The sequence below is a fragment of the Oncorhynchus mykiss genome, chromosome 22, assembly GCF_057628025.1.
Source record: "Oncorhynchus mykiss isolate SJ-2025 chromosome 22, ASM5762802v1, whole genome shotgun sequence".
Lineage (NCBI taxonomy): Eukaryota > Metazoa > Chordata > Actinopteri > Salmoniformes > Salmonidae > Oncorhynchus > Oncorhynchus mykiss.
Window position 1 is genome coordinate 34,246,317 of NC_143043.1, and position 14,247 is coordinate 34,260,563.

At 42.1% G+C, this 14,247-nt stretch overlaps 1 protein-coding gene across 1 annotated transcript; it reads left to right on the forward strand.

Moving 5' to 3' along the window:
* Positions 1-1,509: 1,509 nt before the first annotated feature.
* On the forward strand, positions 1,510-14,042 carry LOC110501700 (high-affinity choline transporter 1-like). Its single transcript, XM_021579436.3, has 9 exons — positions 1,510-1,656; positions 2,381-2,618; positions 3,617-3,730; positions 5,528-5,683; positions 5,890-6,038; positions 6,169-6,312; positions 6,448-6,601; positions 7,695-7,912; positions 9,615-14,042. Exons 2-9 carry the CDS (start codon positions 2,435-2,437, stop codon positions 10,266-10,268), a joined length of 1,773 nt encoding a protein of 590 aa, XP_021435111.2. The 5' UTR covers positions 1,510-1,656; positions 2,381-2,434; the 3' UTR covers positions 10,269-14,042.
* Positions 14,043-14,247: the final 205 nt, after the last annotated feature.

Sequence of the window (14,247 nt, forward strand, 5' to 3'; positions counted from 1 at the left end):
AGGTATGTCAATTGGTATTGGTATGTTACGCAGTTCACATTTACCATGCTCCTCATTTACCTCTTCAATTAATATCCCATAGGCCTCTACATTATGGACAATGTATGCGTATGAAGACCATTATCAAAACAGTTTTTTAAATTCACATTTACCACAAAAACTAGGGTATGAATACTGTTGTGTGCATGTTTTGTTAATCATCTGCATAATTACTATTTTTGGGATTCACACCCTCCCTACACCTCTGATGAATATAACAGGAAACCTGTTCGATCACCATGAACTAATCATTCTGGTTATGGGTAGGAGGAACATCAACACGCCAGAGGATATGTCTATTGGATTTGGGGTTCTGCTGGGAGTTTTTACCTCATATTTACATTTTTTTATTCTGCTTTTCCACTGAAACCATAATAAACACTGATAACAAAAATATTGTGTTATTGTTATGCATATTATTAATAATAATAATAACAGGGGGGTAGTTCAGAAATGAACCTCAAAACGTTCTCCAAAAGGTTCTTTGAGGATCAATAAAAAGTGGTTCTTCAAAGAACTTCTAGGGGTTCCCCCACAGTTTCAATTTGAAGAACCCCTAAAGGATACCCCAGGAATCTTTTCTTTTTAGAGTGTAGATTGGATGGAAGTGGTTGTTTCCAAATTTCAGTACCGTGGACAGCAACAATCTGACAATTGCGAGTTTATACTCCAAATCCCCGATGAGCTATCTCCAAAAACTTGACGCACACCACGCAGAGCTACTAAATGCACACTGAAAGTAGAACAATGTTGGTGTAGGTCAGGGATCATCAACTAGAGCGGATGGTCGGGGGCCTGAACATAATTCTAAATAATTTGTAGACTGCAAATTGACTGCAAAAAGCCCACACAAATATATTTGACTTAAACATAATTATTTCAAACCTTGCTTACATTTGTATAGGATCACGTCTCTCTATAATCTGTGGGAATATACCAAAATTAAAATCACGTGGAAATATTTCCTGGTGTTTTTTTGTATTTTTATGTCCAACAGTCTGACTGATTCTCGTTCCTATTGCCCATGGCTATAATGTTAGACACTATCCTGCATAGAATGGCCCATGTTTTACCAGATAAATAAATAATTTAAATGTTACTGGATGTAGCAAGAGAAAGGCCATCCGTCCAGCATTCTAACCGCCCACTATCTCAACATTCTCCCGCGTAAAAAAATTCCAGTGCTTTCATTTCCACTCAACAGGCCCCTGTGTAAACGTCAATCACGTCTAAATGTAACCTGGAGAGTTAACGGGGTCTATTCAAACCGGACGTTTTAGGGGACATCTCTCCCCTGGGTGTGCGTCATGCCATTACCTATTAGTTATTTTCCTGTCCTTTCCTGGAAGACCTTCACTGTCTGCCTCTACACAACCTGTCACCTTTATTGATAAACCAAACCCACCACTCGCCTTCAGTTTCTCACGCCCATACCCCCACCCCCTCTGACGAATATTCCTCTCATAAACCACACCGGGGAATTACACACGGGTGGCGTGGATTACGTTGAGTTCTAAGATTTTTCAAACCAGGATCTTACCCATTATTCTCTGGAAATCCAGTTGGTCGCTCTTTTGCAACCACCGCCCGAGGTCCATTTAAGAGCCAACTATAAAGGTAGGAGGAACACACACTGTGTCCTGGATAGGGTACTCCCTCGTTCTCCAAACAATTGTCTTTACATATATGTTTCAACCGGTTTGTTAATTAACTGTCGCCTCAGATTTCATTCAATTGAAGTAGAAGTCATTAGCTGAAATTACGTTTAAGTGTGTGTGTGAGAGATCGGCGGGTCTTTGAAAGGAAGTCGATATTACTGCTTTAGTCGCTCCTGAAACACTGCCGTCAGCAAGAATTAAACCTGAAAAGTGATTTGATTTTGGTGTGGCACGAAAGACACATCCAGTTAAAATGTCTCAGCACTTTATTTTCCTAGTAGGGCGCGCTCTCCGCGATGCGTAATGCGCCTTTTACGCACATGTGAAACCGGTGTAGAACATAGCCTTTTCTACATCTGATAAAACATGGTTACAATCACAATCCCTGTTTTACTTTAAACATTATTGTAAAACCCATAATCATTCGTGGGTGTATTATGTAGCCTACATTATTTTAACATGTAAATAAAACAAAATCTTCAACAAAAGAGTGGAAAGAGAGAAAGCTCAAATGGTCAAATAATATTATAGCCAATACAAATTCAACTAATTATTATTTAGCCAATTATGTAATAAAACAGTTACATCTGTTTGTCTTAAGAAGATACACGTTTGATTGTGCGTCTGATGACCACTTTACCGGGAGTGGCTGAGTGGCTTTTTCCTCTCCATCCCTGGCGCAGGTCTCAATGAAACGCCGTTCCTCACGCAGAGACTGATCACGGCAGTGGAAGAGGATGGCCGTCCACGCTGAGGGGATCGTGGCTATAGTGATCTTCTACTTGCTTATTCTGGCCGTGGGGATATGGGCCGCGTGGAAGAACAAAAATTCAGGGGTGTCGGAGGGCCAGGACCGCAGTGAAACCATCATGGTGGGCGGGAGGGACATTGGGTTGTTCGTCGGTGGATTCACCATGACGGGTGAGTTGTGACATGTTTTTAGACTTCGCGACTTGGAGAGAGATTGTGGCAGGGCTGGGTTGGCTTATAACATTTAATTCATGATTTGAAAACCTACAATTGTTTCCTATGAGGATGGTTTACATTTAAATGTGGACTTCTTCCTAAATTGACTGAATTGTTGGAGAGGAATTGCACCTTGCATTTCTTTCCAAATATTTCCGCTGTCAACTTTAGAGACAGTTTAGTGATGGGGAAATTGAAATCAATCATGTTCCTCATGACACAATGGAAACTGACGTAATAAGACAAATGCCTGTATGACTGTTTTTCCCCACACAGCAGTCAGACCAGCACCGCGGACCGGTTTTACGCACGGACCTTTATCAACTGTTGCGATAGGCATCGCGAAAATCAATTACCTAAATTTCAACGACAGCTGTTGTATCGAGTTGGAGAACACAATGTATCGACGGGCTATTGTAAATGCACACCGTCTCATTATCAGAATTATTCCCTTGTTTTAGTGAGAACAACATTAATTGACGCCAAAGTTAATTAAAGACCCAGAGCATTTCCTAACTAATCTCTTTGATGCTATTTTAATAACAGACCCCGGAGGTGCAGGCTTTTATAGGCGCGAAAAGTCATCAATTATTTATTTTCCGCCAGTTACAGAAATGCTCAGGAAAATAATGGTGGCCTAATTGATCTATGTTAACCGTTTCATAACTTACCAATCCTGACATATTCATTAGCTTTATTAACTGGGAATAAGAACTAGGTTATTAACGTTCTGTGATTTATTCCACTAAATATATCAGATTTGACATTGTTTGTATGATTGGATATTATTTGTGTAATTAATTTGAAGGCTACAATGTGGCTCTAAAATTAAGTCTATGAAAAACATAAACTATAAAGACATCTCAACAATTATAATTTTTTTTAGGCAAGCTTATTAATGTGTGTTAAATGTTTTTTTATATCTTAAACTATGTGATGAACCTCTCCTCCAGCTACATGGGTGGGCGGAGGCTACATCAACGGGACGGCAGAGTATGTCTACCTGCCTGACTACGGCCTTGCCTGGGCACAAGCTCCCTTTGGATATGCCCTCAGTCTGGTAGTAGGTAAGGACACTAACCAATTGTGTTGGGATTCATCATCATCAATGAAGGATAGTACCGTCGTTCCACCAATTAGGTGCCTTTTGAGTATAGTGTAACTTTCACCAAATGTATACTTGTGTGTTCAAATGTGTTCAACTTCATAAAAAAACGAGTTTTCCCATCTCAAGAGGTTAAATAGAAAAAATACTCTAGTAAGTGTCTATTAGCCTAAGTGTCAAATATAGTAACAGGGTTGACTGTAACAGTGTTGAAAATGTCATCTTATATCAGCCATAAATCCCCTTGCTAAAGGGTGATGGCAGCATGTTGTGTGCAACAGGGAGGGGTCATTGAATGCCAGCTTCACAAATCATTTAAATTGTGAGAATATTTCTAGCCTGGCTATCTATGGGTAACAGCGTTGACGTGAGAATATTTCTAGCCTGGCTATCTATGGGTAACAGCGTTGACGTGAGAATATTTCTAGCCTGGCTATCTATGGGTAACAGCGTTGACGTGAGAATATTTCTAGCCTGGCTATCTATGGGTAACAGCGTTGACGTGAGAATATTACTAGCCTGGCTATCTATGGGTAACAGCGTTGACGTGAGAATATTTCTAGCCTGGCTATCTATGGGTAACAGCGTTGACGTGAGAATATTTCTAGCCTGGCTATCTATGGGTAACAGCGTTGACGTGAGAATATTTCTAGCCTGGCTATCTATGGGTAACAGCGTTGACGTGAGAATATTTCTAGCCTGGCTATCTATGGGTAACAGCGTTGACGTGAGAATATTACTAGCCTGGCTATCTATGGGTAACAGCGTTGACGTGAGAATATTTCTAGCCTGGCTATCTATGGGTAACAGCGTTGACGTGAGAATATTTCTAGCCTGGCTATCTATGGGTAACAGCGTTGACGTGAGAATATTTCTAGCCTGGCTATCTATGGGTAACAGCGTTGACGTGAGAATATTTCTAGCCTGGCTATCTATGGGTAACAGCGTTGACGTGAGAATATTTCTAGCCTGGCTATCTATGGGTAACAGCGTTGACGTGAGAATATTTCTAGCCTGGCTATCTATGGGTAACAGCGTTGACGTGAGAATATTTCTAGCCTGGCTATCTATGGGTAACAGCGTTGACGTGAGAATATTTCTAGCCTGGCTATCTATGGGTAACAGCATTGACGTGATAATATTTCTAGCCTGGCTATCTATGGGTAACAGCGTTGACGTGAGAATATTTCTAGCCTGGCTATCTATGGGTAACAGCGTTGACGTGAGAATATTTCTAGACTGGCTATCTATGGGTAACAGCGTTGACGTGATAATATTTCTAGCCTGGCTATCTATGGGTAACAGCGTTGACGTGAGAATATTTCTAGCCTGGCTATCTATGGGTAACAGCGTTGACGTGAGAATATTTCTAGCCTGGCTATCTATGGGTAACAGCGTTGACGTGAGAATATTTCTAGCCTGGCTATCTATGGGTAACAGCGTTGACGTGAGAATATTTCTAGCCTGGCTATCTATGGGTAACAGCGTGACCCTCTCAGTTTTTCACTACAAAACACCAGAAAATGGCCAAAAAGAGTAGAACCAGCTCACTTGCTTTCACACTATGATTTGACTATTAGATGTTCATTGTTTCTCACCATAGTAAAACAAGAGTTCACTTCATGTAACAGGGTTGACATTAAAATGAGGCACAGGTTGTTGTTGTTTTTGAACCTTAAAATGAATCACTAATCATTTTGTGGGACAACCCAGTATCTCAATGACGATGTTGGTTAATGGTGTCTCTCTCGTGCTCCAGGTGGCCTGTTCTTTGCCAAGCCCATGCGCTCCAGAGGTTACGTCACCATGCTGGACCCGTTCCAGCAGATATATGGGAAGCGCATGGGGGGGCTGCTCTTCATTCCCGCGCTCATGGGGGAGATCTTCTGGTCTGCCGCCATCTTGTCAGCCCTGGGTAGGCTTGGGAACCATACGATTTTAACTCCATTATTCAAATGAAAAATCCTTATTGAAAAGGGAGAGATGAGGAAAATGAATAGGCTATACATTCTTCAATAATCAGGCGTTAGACTGTAGCACCACATGTTTATTTATTTGACACATCAGACCTGACTTCATACCTGCTGCTGATGTGTGTGTGTGTCCCTGTGTTTTGTCTAGGAGCTACTCTGAGTGTGATTGTGGACATTGACATCAACATGTCGGTGGTGATCTCAGCCCTGATAGCCATCTTCTACACCCTGGTAGGAGGCCTGTACTCTGTGGCCTACACTGACGTGGTGCAGCTCTTCTGTATCTTCCTGGGACTGGTGAGTCCAACACAAAGCGTACTTCCTCCTTTGCCATACAACTCCAGGATGATGTACTCTCCAGCGCTGATCATGGTGCTGAAACCCCCCCACCCTTCCCCTCATCTCTCTCTCTCTCGCTCTCTCTCAGTGGGTCAGTGTGCCGTTTGCCCTGTCCAACCCAGCGGTGTCAAGCATCAGTGTGACAGCTAAAGAGGCTGTGTACCAGACACCCTGGCTGGGTAAGATAGACTCAGCAGACACCTGGATGTGGATCGACAACTTCTGTCTTCTGGTATGTCATCAGACACTATAATCATCAGTCAATTATATTGACTATAATGTAATTATGCTTAGGTTTGGAGTATGTATTCATTATAAAGCTGTGCGTTGGTTTGTTGTGTATTGACTGTGGTGTTTCTGTCCCTAGATGTTGGGGGGGATTCCGTGGCAGGTGTATTTTCAACGGGTTCTCTCTGCCTCTTCAGCTACGTACGCCCAGGTTCTGTCCTTCATCGCTGCCGCTGGTTGCCTGGTCATGGCTGTCCCCTCCGTCCTCATAGGAGCGATAGGGGCCTCCACAGGTAAACACACATACACACGCACACAGGCACGCACATACTCACATATACACAGGCACTCACATACACACACACAAACATTTGTCTCACACATATTTTCTCATTCATTACGTTGTTCATATCCATGAATCCACTCACATTATTTACTAATGGGAAGTATGATAAAAAGCCCCATCTTTCTCTATTAGCTTGTTTCTACAATGTATCTCAGCTCAGATGTATACACCAGTAGGCAGGATACAGTGGGATGTAAACAACACCAGACGGCTCCTGTCATACAGCACGAAGAGGGATTCATTAGGAGATGTGATTTCTGTCAATATTACATCAGGAGGAATACTAATTAATTAGGTTGATCTGAAGATTCTTCATCAAAGTCACTGTTAATCAACAGCTGTTTGTTAAAGTCCAGAAGTGAGAAGGAGAGTGAGACTGACTGACTAGGGGTATGACTGACATGGACGAGTGAGGAGAAGGGGGAAGTGGTAGAATGGAGGGGGAGAGGAGGTATTCAGATGGCAGATATATGTTCTGGTGTTGTGGGGATTTATTATTTATTCCTGTTGAGATACATGCAGTTCCTGTCATCACTGATGAAATGACAACGTTCAGAATAGTGTCGTACTATGGCTTTGAGACTAGAGATATTTTCTAACAGACAGATTGAATCACATCTGTTGTATGTACGGATTTGAGTAAACCCTGCCCATATACATTTGATAAACCCTGCCCATATACATTTTATAAACCCTGCCCATATACATTTTATAAACCCTGCCCATATACATTTTATAAACCCTGCCCATATACATTTTATAAACCCTGCCCATATACATTTTATAAACCCTGCCCATATACATTTTATAAACCCTGCCCATATACATTTGATAAACCCCGCCCATATACATTTGATAAACCCCGCCCATATACATTTGATAAACCCCGCCCATATACATTTGATAAACCCTGCCCATATACATTTTATAAACCCTGCCCATATACATTTGATAAACCCCGCCCATATACATTTAATAAACCCCGCCCATAAACATTTTGGCCCAAAAGTACGTAAACTACTGTCTGTTGTATTCCCCAGACTGGAACCAGACTACATACGGGGCAATTCCTCCCAAAGAGAAGGACCAATCAGATATGATCCTGCCCATCGTGCTGCAGCACCTGTGCCCACCCTGGATCTCCTTCTTTGGTCTGGGGGCGGTGTCTGCCGCTGTGATGTCATCAGCGGACTCCTCCATCCTTTCAGCCAGTTCAATGTTCGCCAGAAACATCTACAAGCTGGCCTTCAGACAGTCTGTGAGTGCACACACACACACACACATACATAAAGTGGGGCAAAAAAGTATTTAGTCAGCCACCAATTGTGCAAGTTCTCCCACTTAAAAAGATGAGAGAGGCCTGTAATTTTCATCATAGGTACACTTCAACTATGACAGACAAAATGAGAAAAAAATCCAGAAAATCACATTGTAGGATTTTTAATGAATTTATTTGCAAATTATGGTGGAAAATAAGTATTTGGTCACCTACAAAAAAGCAAGATTTCTGGCTCTCACAGACCTGTAACTTCTTCTTTAAGAGGCTCCTCTGTCCTCCACTCGTTACCTGTATTAATGGCACCTGTTTGAACTTGTTATCAGTATAAAAGACACCTGTCCACAACCTCAAACAGTCACACTCCAAACTCCACTATGGCCAAGACCAAAGAGCTGTCAAAGGACACCAGAAACAAAATTGTAGACCTGCACCAGGCTGGGAAGATTGAATCTGCAATAGGTAAGCAGCTTGGTTTGAAGAAATACACTGTGGGAGCAATTATTAGGAAATGGAAGACATACAAGACCACTGATAACGATCTGGGGCTCCACGCAAGATCTCACCCCGTGGGGTCAAAATGATCACAAGAACGGTGAATGACCTGCAGAGAGCTGGGACCAAAGTAACAAAGCCTACCATCAGTAACACACTACGCCGCCAGGGACTCAAATCCTGCAGTGCCAGACGTGTCCCCCTGCTTAAGCCAGTACATGTCCAGGCCCGTCTGAAGTTTGCTAGAGAGCATTTGGATGATCCAGAAGAAGATTGAGAGAATGTCATATGGTCAGATGAAACCAATATATAACTTTTTGGTAAAAACTCAACTCGTCGTGTTTGGAGGACAACGAATGCTGAGTTGCATCCAAAGAACACCATACCTACTGTGAAGCATGGGGGTGGAAACATCATGCTTTGGGGCTGTTTTTCTGCAAAGGGACCAGGACGACTGATCCGTGTAAAGGAAAGAATGAATGGGGCCATGTATCATGAGACTTTGAGTGAAAACCTCCTTCCATCAGCAAGGGCATTGAAGATGAAACGTGGCTGGGTCTTTCAGCATGACAATGATCCCAAACACACCGCCCGGGCAACGAAGGAGTGGCTTCGTAAGAAGCATTTCAAGGTCCTGTCGTGGCCTAGCCAGTCTCCAGATCTCAACCCCATAGAAAATCTTTGGAGGGAGTTGAAAGTCCGTGTTGCCCAGCAACAGCCCCAAAACATCACTGCTCTAGAGGAGATCTGCATGGAGGAATGGGCCAAAATACCAGCAACAGTGTGTGAAAACCTTGTGAAGACTTACAGAAAACGTTTGACCTCTGTCATTGCCAACAAATGGTATATAACAAAGTATTGAGATAAACTTTTGTTATTGACCAAATAATTATTTTCCACCATAATTTGCAAATAAATTCATAAAAAATCCTACAATGTGATTTTCTGGATTTTTTTTTCTCGTTTTGTCTGCCATAGTTGAAGTGTACCTATGATGAAAATTACAGGCCTCTCTCATATTTTTAAGTGGGAGAACTTGCACAATTGGTGGCTGACTAAATACTTTTTTACCCCACTGTACATATGCAGGCACGCACAATAAACACACAGGAAACACAAGATACATAAATGCACACAGATACAAACACTAAAGTCCCTCCTCCCCTTTCCTTCTCCTTAACCCCAATAGGCAACAGACCGTGAGATCGTGTGGGTGATGCGTATCACCATCTTTGTGTTTGGAGCTCTGGCCACGGCCATGGCGTTGCTCACAGGGACAGTGTACGGCCTGTGGTACCTGAGCTCCGACCTGGTCTATGTTATCATCTTCCCCCAGCTGCTCAGCGTGCTCTTCATCAAAGGAACCAACACGTACGGCTCGGTGGCCGGCTACATCTTCGGTCTGCTGCTGCGTATCGGGGGAGGGGAGCCCTACCTCAAACTACCCCCCTTTATCTACTACCCCGGGTGGGTGCAACAGGAAAAGATCCACCACCTGACTGGAGACGTGGAGTACTTCATCCAGCAACGCTTCCCCTTTAAAACGGTCTCCATGCTGGCCTCCTTCCTGGGTAACGTGGCCTTCTCCTACCTGCTCAAGTACCTGTTTGAGTCTGGGACTCTGTCTCATAAGTATGACTTCATGGATGCTGTGGTGTCCAAACACAGTAAGGAGATCATGGACAAGACCACGTTGGTCAGTAACGACAACATCATCCTGTCGGAGATGGCGCCGGTCAAAACGCACCTCAGCACCTCACTGGCCGGGGCGTTTACAAACACAGAGGCTCTCAGTGATGACGAGGAGTCCAGCCCCGAGTCCTTAAACAACGACCAGGAGTAGAGACCAGGACCCAAAGCCCAGGACCCAGAGCCAGACCTAGACCCAGAACTGACTAGAACCAGCCCTCCTGGGTACCTACCCTCCTGCAGAATTTTGCTGCAGCCTTGCTCTAACATACCTGACGCTACTAATCAGCATCTTTAATAGCTCAACCAGGTGTGCTACAGTAGGGCTGGAGCAAAAGCCTGCATACCAATTGCTCTCCAGCAGAAGGGTTAGCCAGCCCTGATGTAGATCCTTGAACCCAGGCCCAGACCATGTCTGTCCAGCCATCCAGCCCCGTCGTGTTCTCATCATATCAACCACTGACTGACTCTCTGCGAATCAGACGCCACGGCCATTTTAGTTTTCTGTTCTCAGTGCTGCTACAGTAAATGGAGTCATTATAAAGGTAAGGTAATCAAGGTATAAAATATAACTGTCTGTATGTGTCAATAGGGAGCTCTGAGATGGATGCCAGCCCAGAGGGTGATATAATGCAATATTTAATTGTGTGTGTGTGTACGTGTGTACGTGCGTGCGTGTGTGCGTGCGTGCGTGAACAAATTAATATCCATTAGTTATGTGTCTGAAATCAGCTTTAGATTATTTTATTTATTTATTTAGATTATTTCCTAATTTGCTTAGAATTAACTTACTAATACAGCAATACTGTTTTTAGGGTCCATGCTTTAAATATATATGTCATTACAAATCATTCCAAACTGTTGATTGTTTTTTATCTTGATAGCAAAAACACAACATTTCAGTTTGTTTTTATGTTGTGTGCTCATAATCTAATTTCCACACAATAAGCTGGTACAGTTCAGAATACTCAGTGTTAACAATATTTGCATAGTAACCGGATTTGAACAGAGCTGAGAAGGGAAACTCCTATTCCATGTTGTCCATGTCCCAAAATCCTCCTCTCTGCAGGTGGAGAGGTTCAATACTGTGCTGTTGTGTTGGAGCGGAACACTTGCTATATTTCACAGTCTTACATCACATTTTTACTGAGAAACTACCGTGTGTCAGCAATATAGGTGACAAGACATACAAATACTGTATTAATGGCTATACTGGTTGAAAGTGGACCTAGCTGTGGTTTTCATCCATCTGCATTAGAAATGACACCATATTCCCTATATAGTGCACTACTTTTGGCCAGAGCCACATAAGGTTAGGTAGTGTGCAATATAGGAAATAGGGTACCATTTGAGATGGGCCCTATAATCGTTTGTTACCTTCTCTAAACTGTTATTGAGTGCAGAGCAGCAGCAGAGCGGCAGAGGGGTTGGGGAGGCTGAGATTGCTCCTCCAGGGATCGTATCAATAACCCGTTTGCACGAACGATTCGATTCTTCTCCGTCCGTCTGCCCCAAGAACATTTGATTGGTGTTCCAAGCTGGTTATGAGCTGAGACAGGGAAAGAACAGCACTGGTTGTTTTGGTATCAGTGGTTGTATTGATTGGAAGCTGAGCAGGTCCTATGCTGAGTGAATGATAGGTGAACGCTGACAGGGCCCGGCTCTAGCCTTTTGGGGAGCCCATGTTTTATGTTTTAAACTTCATTTCCTGAGATTCTACAGGAAGTGTAGTGAAAATGTTCCAATTTATAACACATTTCATGCAATAGTACACATTTTGCCGTGAGGCAGAGAGATTGTTTTGCAGTTCTACTGCAATTTTATCCATTTTTACCATGGGGTGGAAAGATATTTTTGCAGTTTTAAAGCAAATTTCCTGCAATTCTACACATTTTGTAATGAATTATGCCATGTTAATATGATATCTCACTGAGAATGCCAAACAAAATCAATGGGGGCCTGCTGGAGGTCAGGTCCCCTGGGCATTTGGTATTCGGCCATGATTACTACAAGTTTAGATAGCTGACGAGTTTAACTACCACTCTAAAAATTGTTAGCTGACATGGCTAACTGAGTGGCTGTCAGTAGCTAGGTTTCCATCCAATTTCGACAGATTTTCATGCAGATATTCTAAAACCTGCATAAAATAATATGCTTATTTTGCACCAGAGATGTGTTTCCATTAAACTTACTTTTTGCCTTTAAAATACTGTGCGTGACGTAATGTAGATGGAAATAACTTTTGTGGTTCAATTTCCATTTAACAGTACCAAATGAAAAATAAGAGTTAGATGGGTTTCAATCACATTTTCAGCTCTACTGATGGTCTTGTCACAAAACCTTTTGAGTTATATAATGTATTCACTCTGGTCTTGTCACGAAACCTTTTGAGTTATATAATGTATTCACTCTGGTCTTGTCACGAAACCTTTTGAGTTATATAATGTATTCACTCTGGTCTTGTCACGAAACCTTTTGAGTTATATAATGTATTCACTCTGGTCTTGTCACGAAACCTTTTGAGTTATATAATGTATTCACTCCGGTCTTGGCACGTGTGCTCTAGCCAACAGCTGGCAGATACAGTGCAGGTAGATTACCTATGTTATGAGATTATTATGGATAAGAGTGTGTTTTTCAAACGGCAGCCAGGAATCGATCATGTCACCAGAAGAAGACCCTCAATATTTTTTGGAAAGGAGCATCAAATTCATCACCTTGCACATTCACCCACTGTGTGAAGTTCATCATAACTTATTTCAACTGCAGCCTAATAAACTGCATGATTTTCCGAGTCGTAGTGGGAGGACCACACAATATATCATTGCATCACTCCAAGTTTACTTCGATAGGATGGTTATTATACCAATATTTGCGCATAAAGGCGCTTCCACTACCATTTCTCACATAATTCATTTTACAGACACAAGAAGATCACACCATGTTGAACCAACATTGTCTGTTGGCATTTATAAAATTGTATCGGCATTTCTTGTTTCCATCAGCCCAGTCGTGACTTGTTTATGCGTCAGGTAATTGATGCTCATGAAATGGCTGGATGGAAACGTAGTCAGTGAACTGACACAAGAAGAAAAAACTGCTGATACACAACCACATTTCTAAATCGCACCTGGTGTATTATACTATTCTAACTGTCAACAGTAAGTTGAGACCCTGACCGACTTCCTTTTTAAGACATTTGTGGGGAGACCCCCTAGCAGCCAGGGGCCCTAAGCTTATGTCTCTTATGCCTCGAACCAGCCCTAAACGCTGAGGAAGGTCTGTTGACCAATAGGTTGGTCAGAGAAAACATGTCAAAATGCAGATTTGAGATGATGATGGGAAATTTGGTTGTTGTTTCGATGTTGTTGAGTATTTCTATTCTCTGCTTCACTCCTCTCAAATAGTATTTGTTAGTAAACATTTGCTGGTCTTAATATATCATTTTAATCTGTTTGAATTATGGCCTTAATTTGGGTAGTATTGGGAGCTGGTCTGATGCTATGCAAAGTGTCAGAGTGGACTTGTGTGTCAGGCAGTCTGTTTAGAATGTAATGTGAATGTAAAGTTTCCTCTCCTTCAACCAGGAGACCAGGCTTCATGCTGTCTTATGTGCTACAGTATCACTGGAAAACCAAATCAAAATGAAAGAATAAAAAACATAATCACATCAGTTGCTCGGCTGGCTATACTAAATGTGCTTCTATGTCGTAAATGGAAATATATATTTATGTGTGATACATGTATATACCAACAAAGTCAGCATATGAACAAATGGAATATACGTTTCAATGCAACGTTATCAATTATTTATCCGTTTAGTGAGGTGAAATTACAGCTACATAATTATTCATTTATTTATGCAGTGTCTATAAAATTATGGTGATTAAAATGTGAGGTAAATAAATGATATTATTTAGCACATTGATCATTTGTCTTTCATTGTTTTTGTGTATTACATATAACCAGTGCAGTGTGAGAGCTGTAAACAGCTGGTATAAAGAGAGGGCTGAATGGCTGATTTGATAGCTCTGGGTAACGTACCACGGTAAGTGAGATGGGCCAAGGTCTTCCCTTTACTCTCTAAACAATCTTTTCAGCTCCAGTGATTTTGTTGGTATTTATGTGTAGCC

What these genes read in the sequence shown, in the direction of transcription:
- LOC110501700 (XM_021579436.3), top strand. Translation starts at nt 2,435, where the DNA reads ATGGCCGTCCACGCTGAGGGGATCGTGGCTATAGTGATCTTCTACTTG. An exon ending in TCTGTATCTTCCTGGGACTG is followed by an intron (nt 6,039 to 6,168) that starts GTGAGTCCAACA and finishes GCTCTCTCTCAG; the next exon opens with TGGGTCAGTGTGCCGTTTGC. An exon ending in AGCTGGCCTTCAGACAGTCT is followed by an intron (nt 7,913 to 9,614) that starts GTGAGTGCACAC and finishes TAACCCCAATAG; the next exon opens with GCAACAGACCGTGAGATCGT.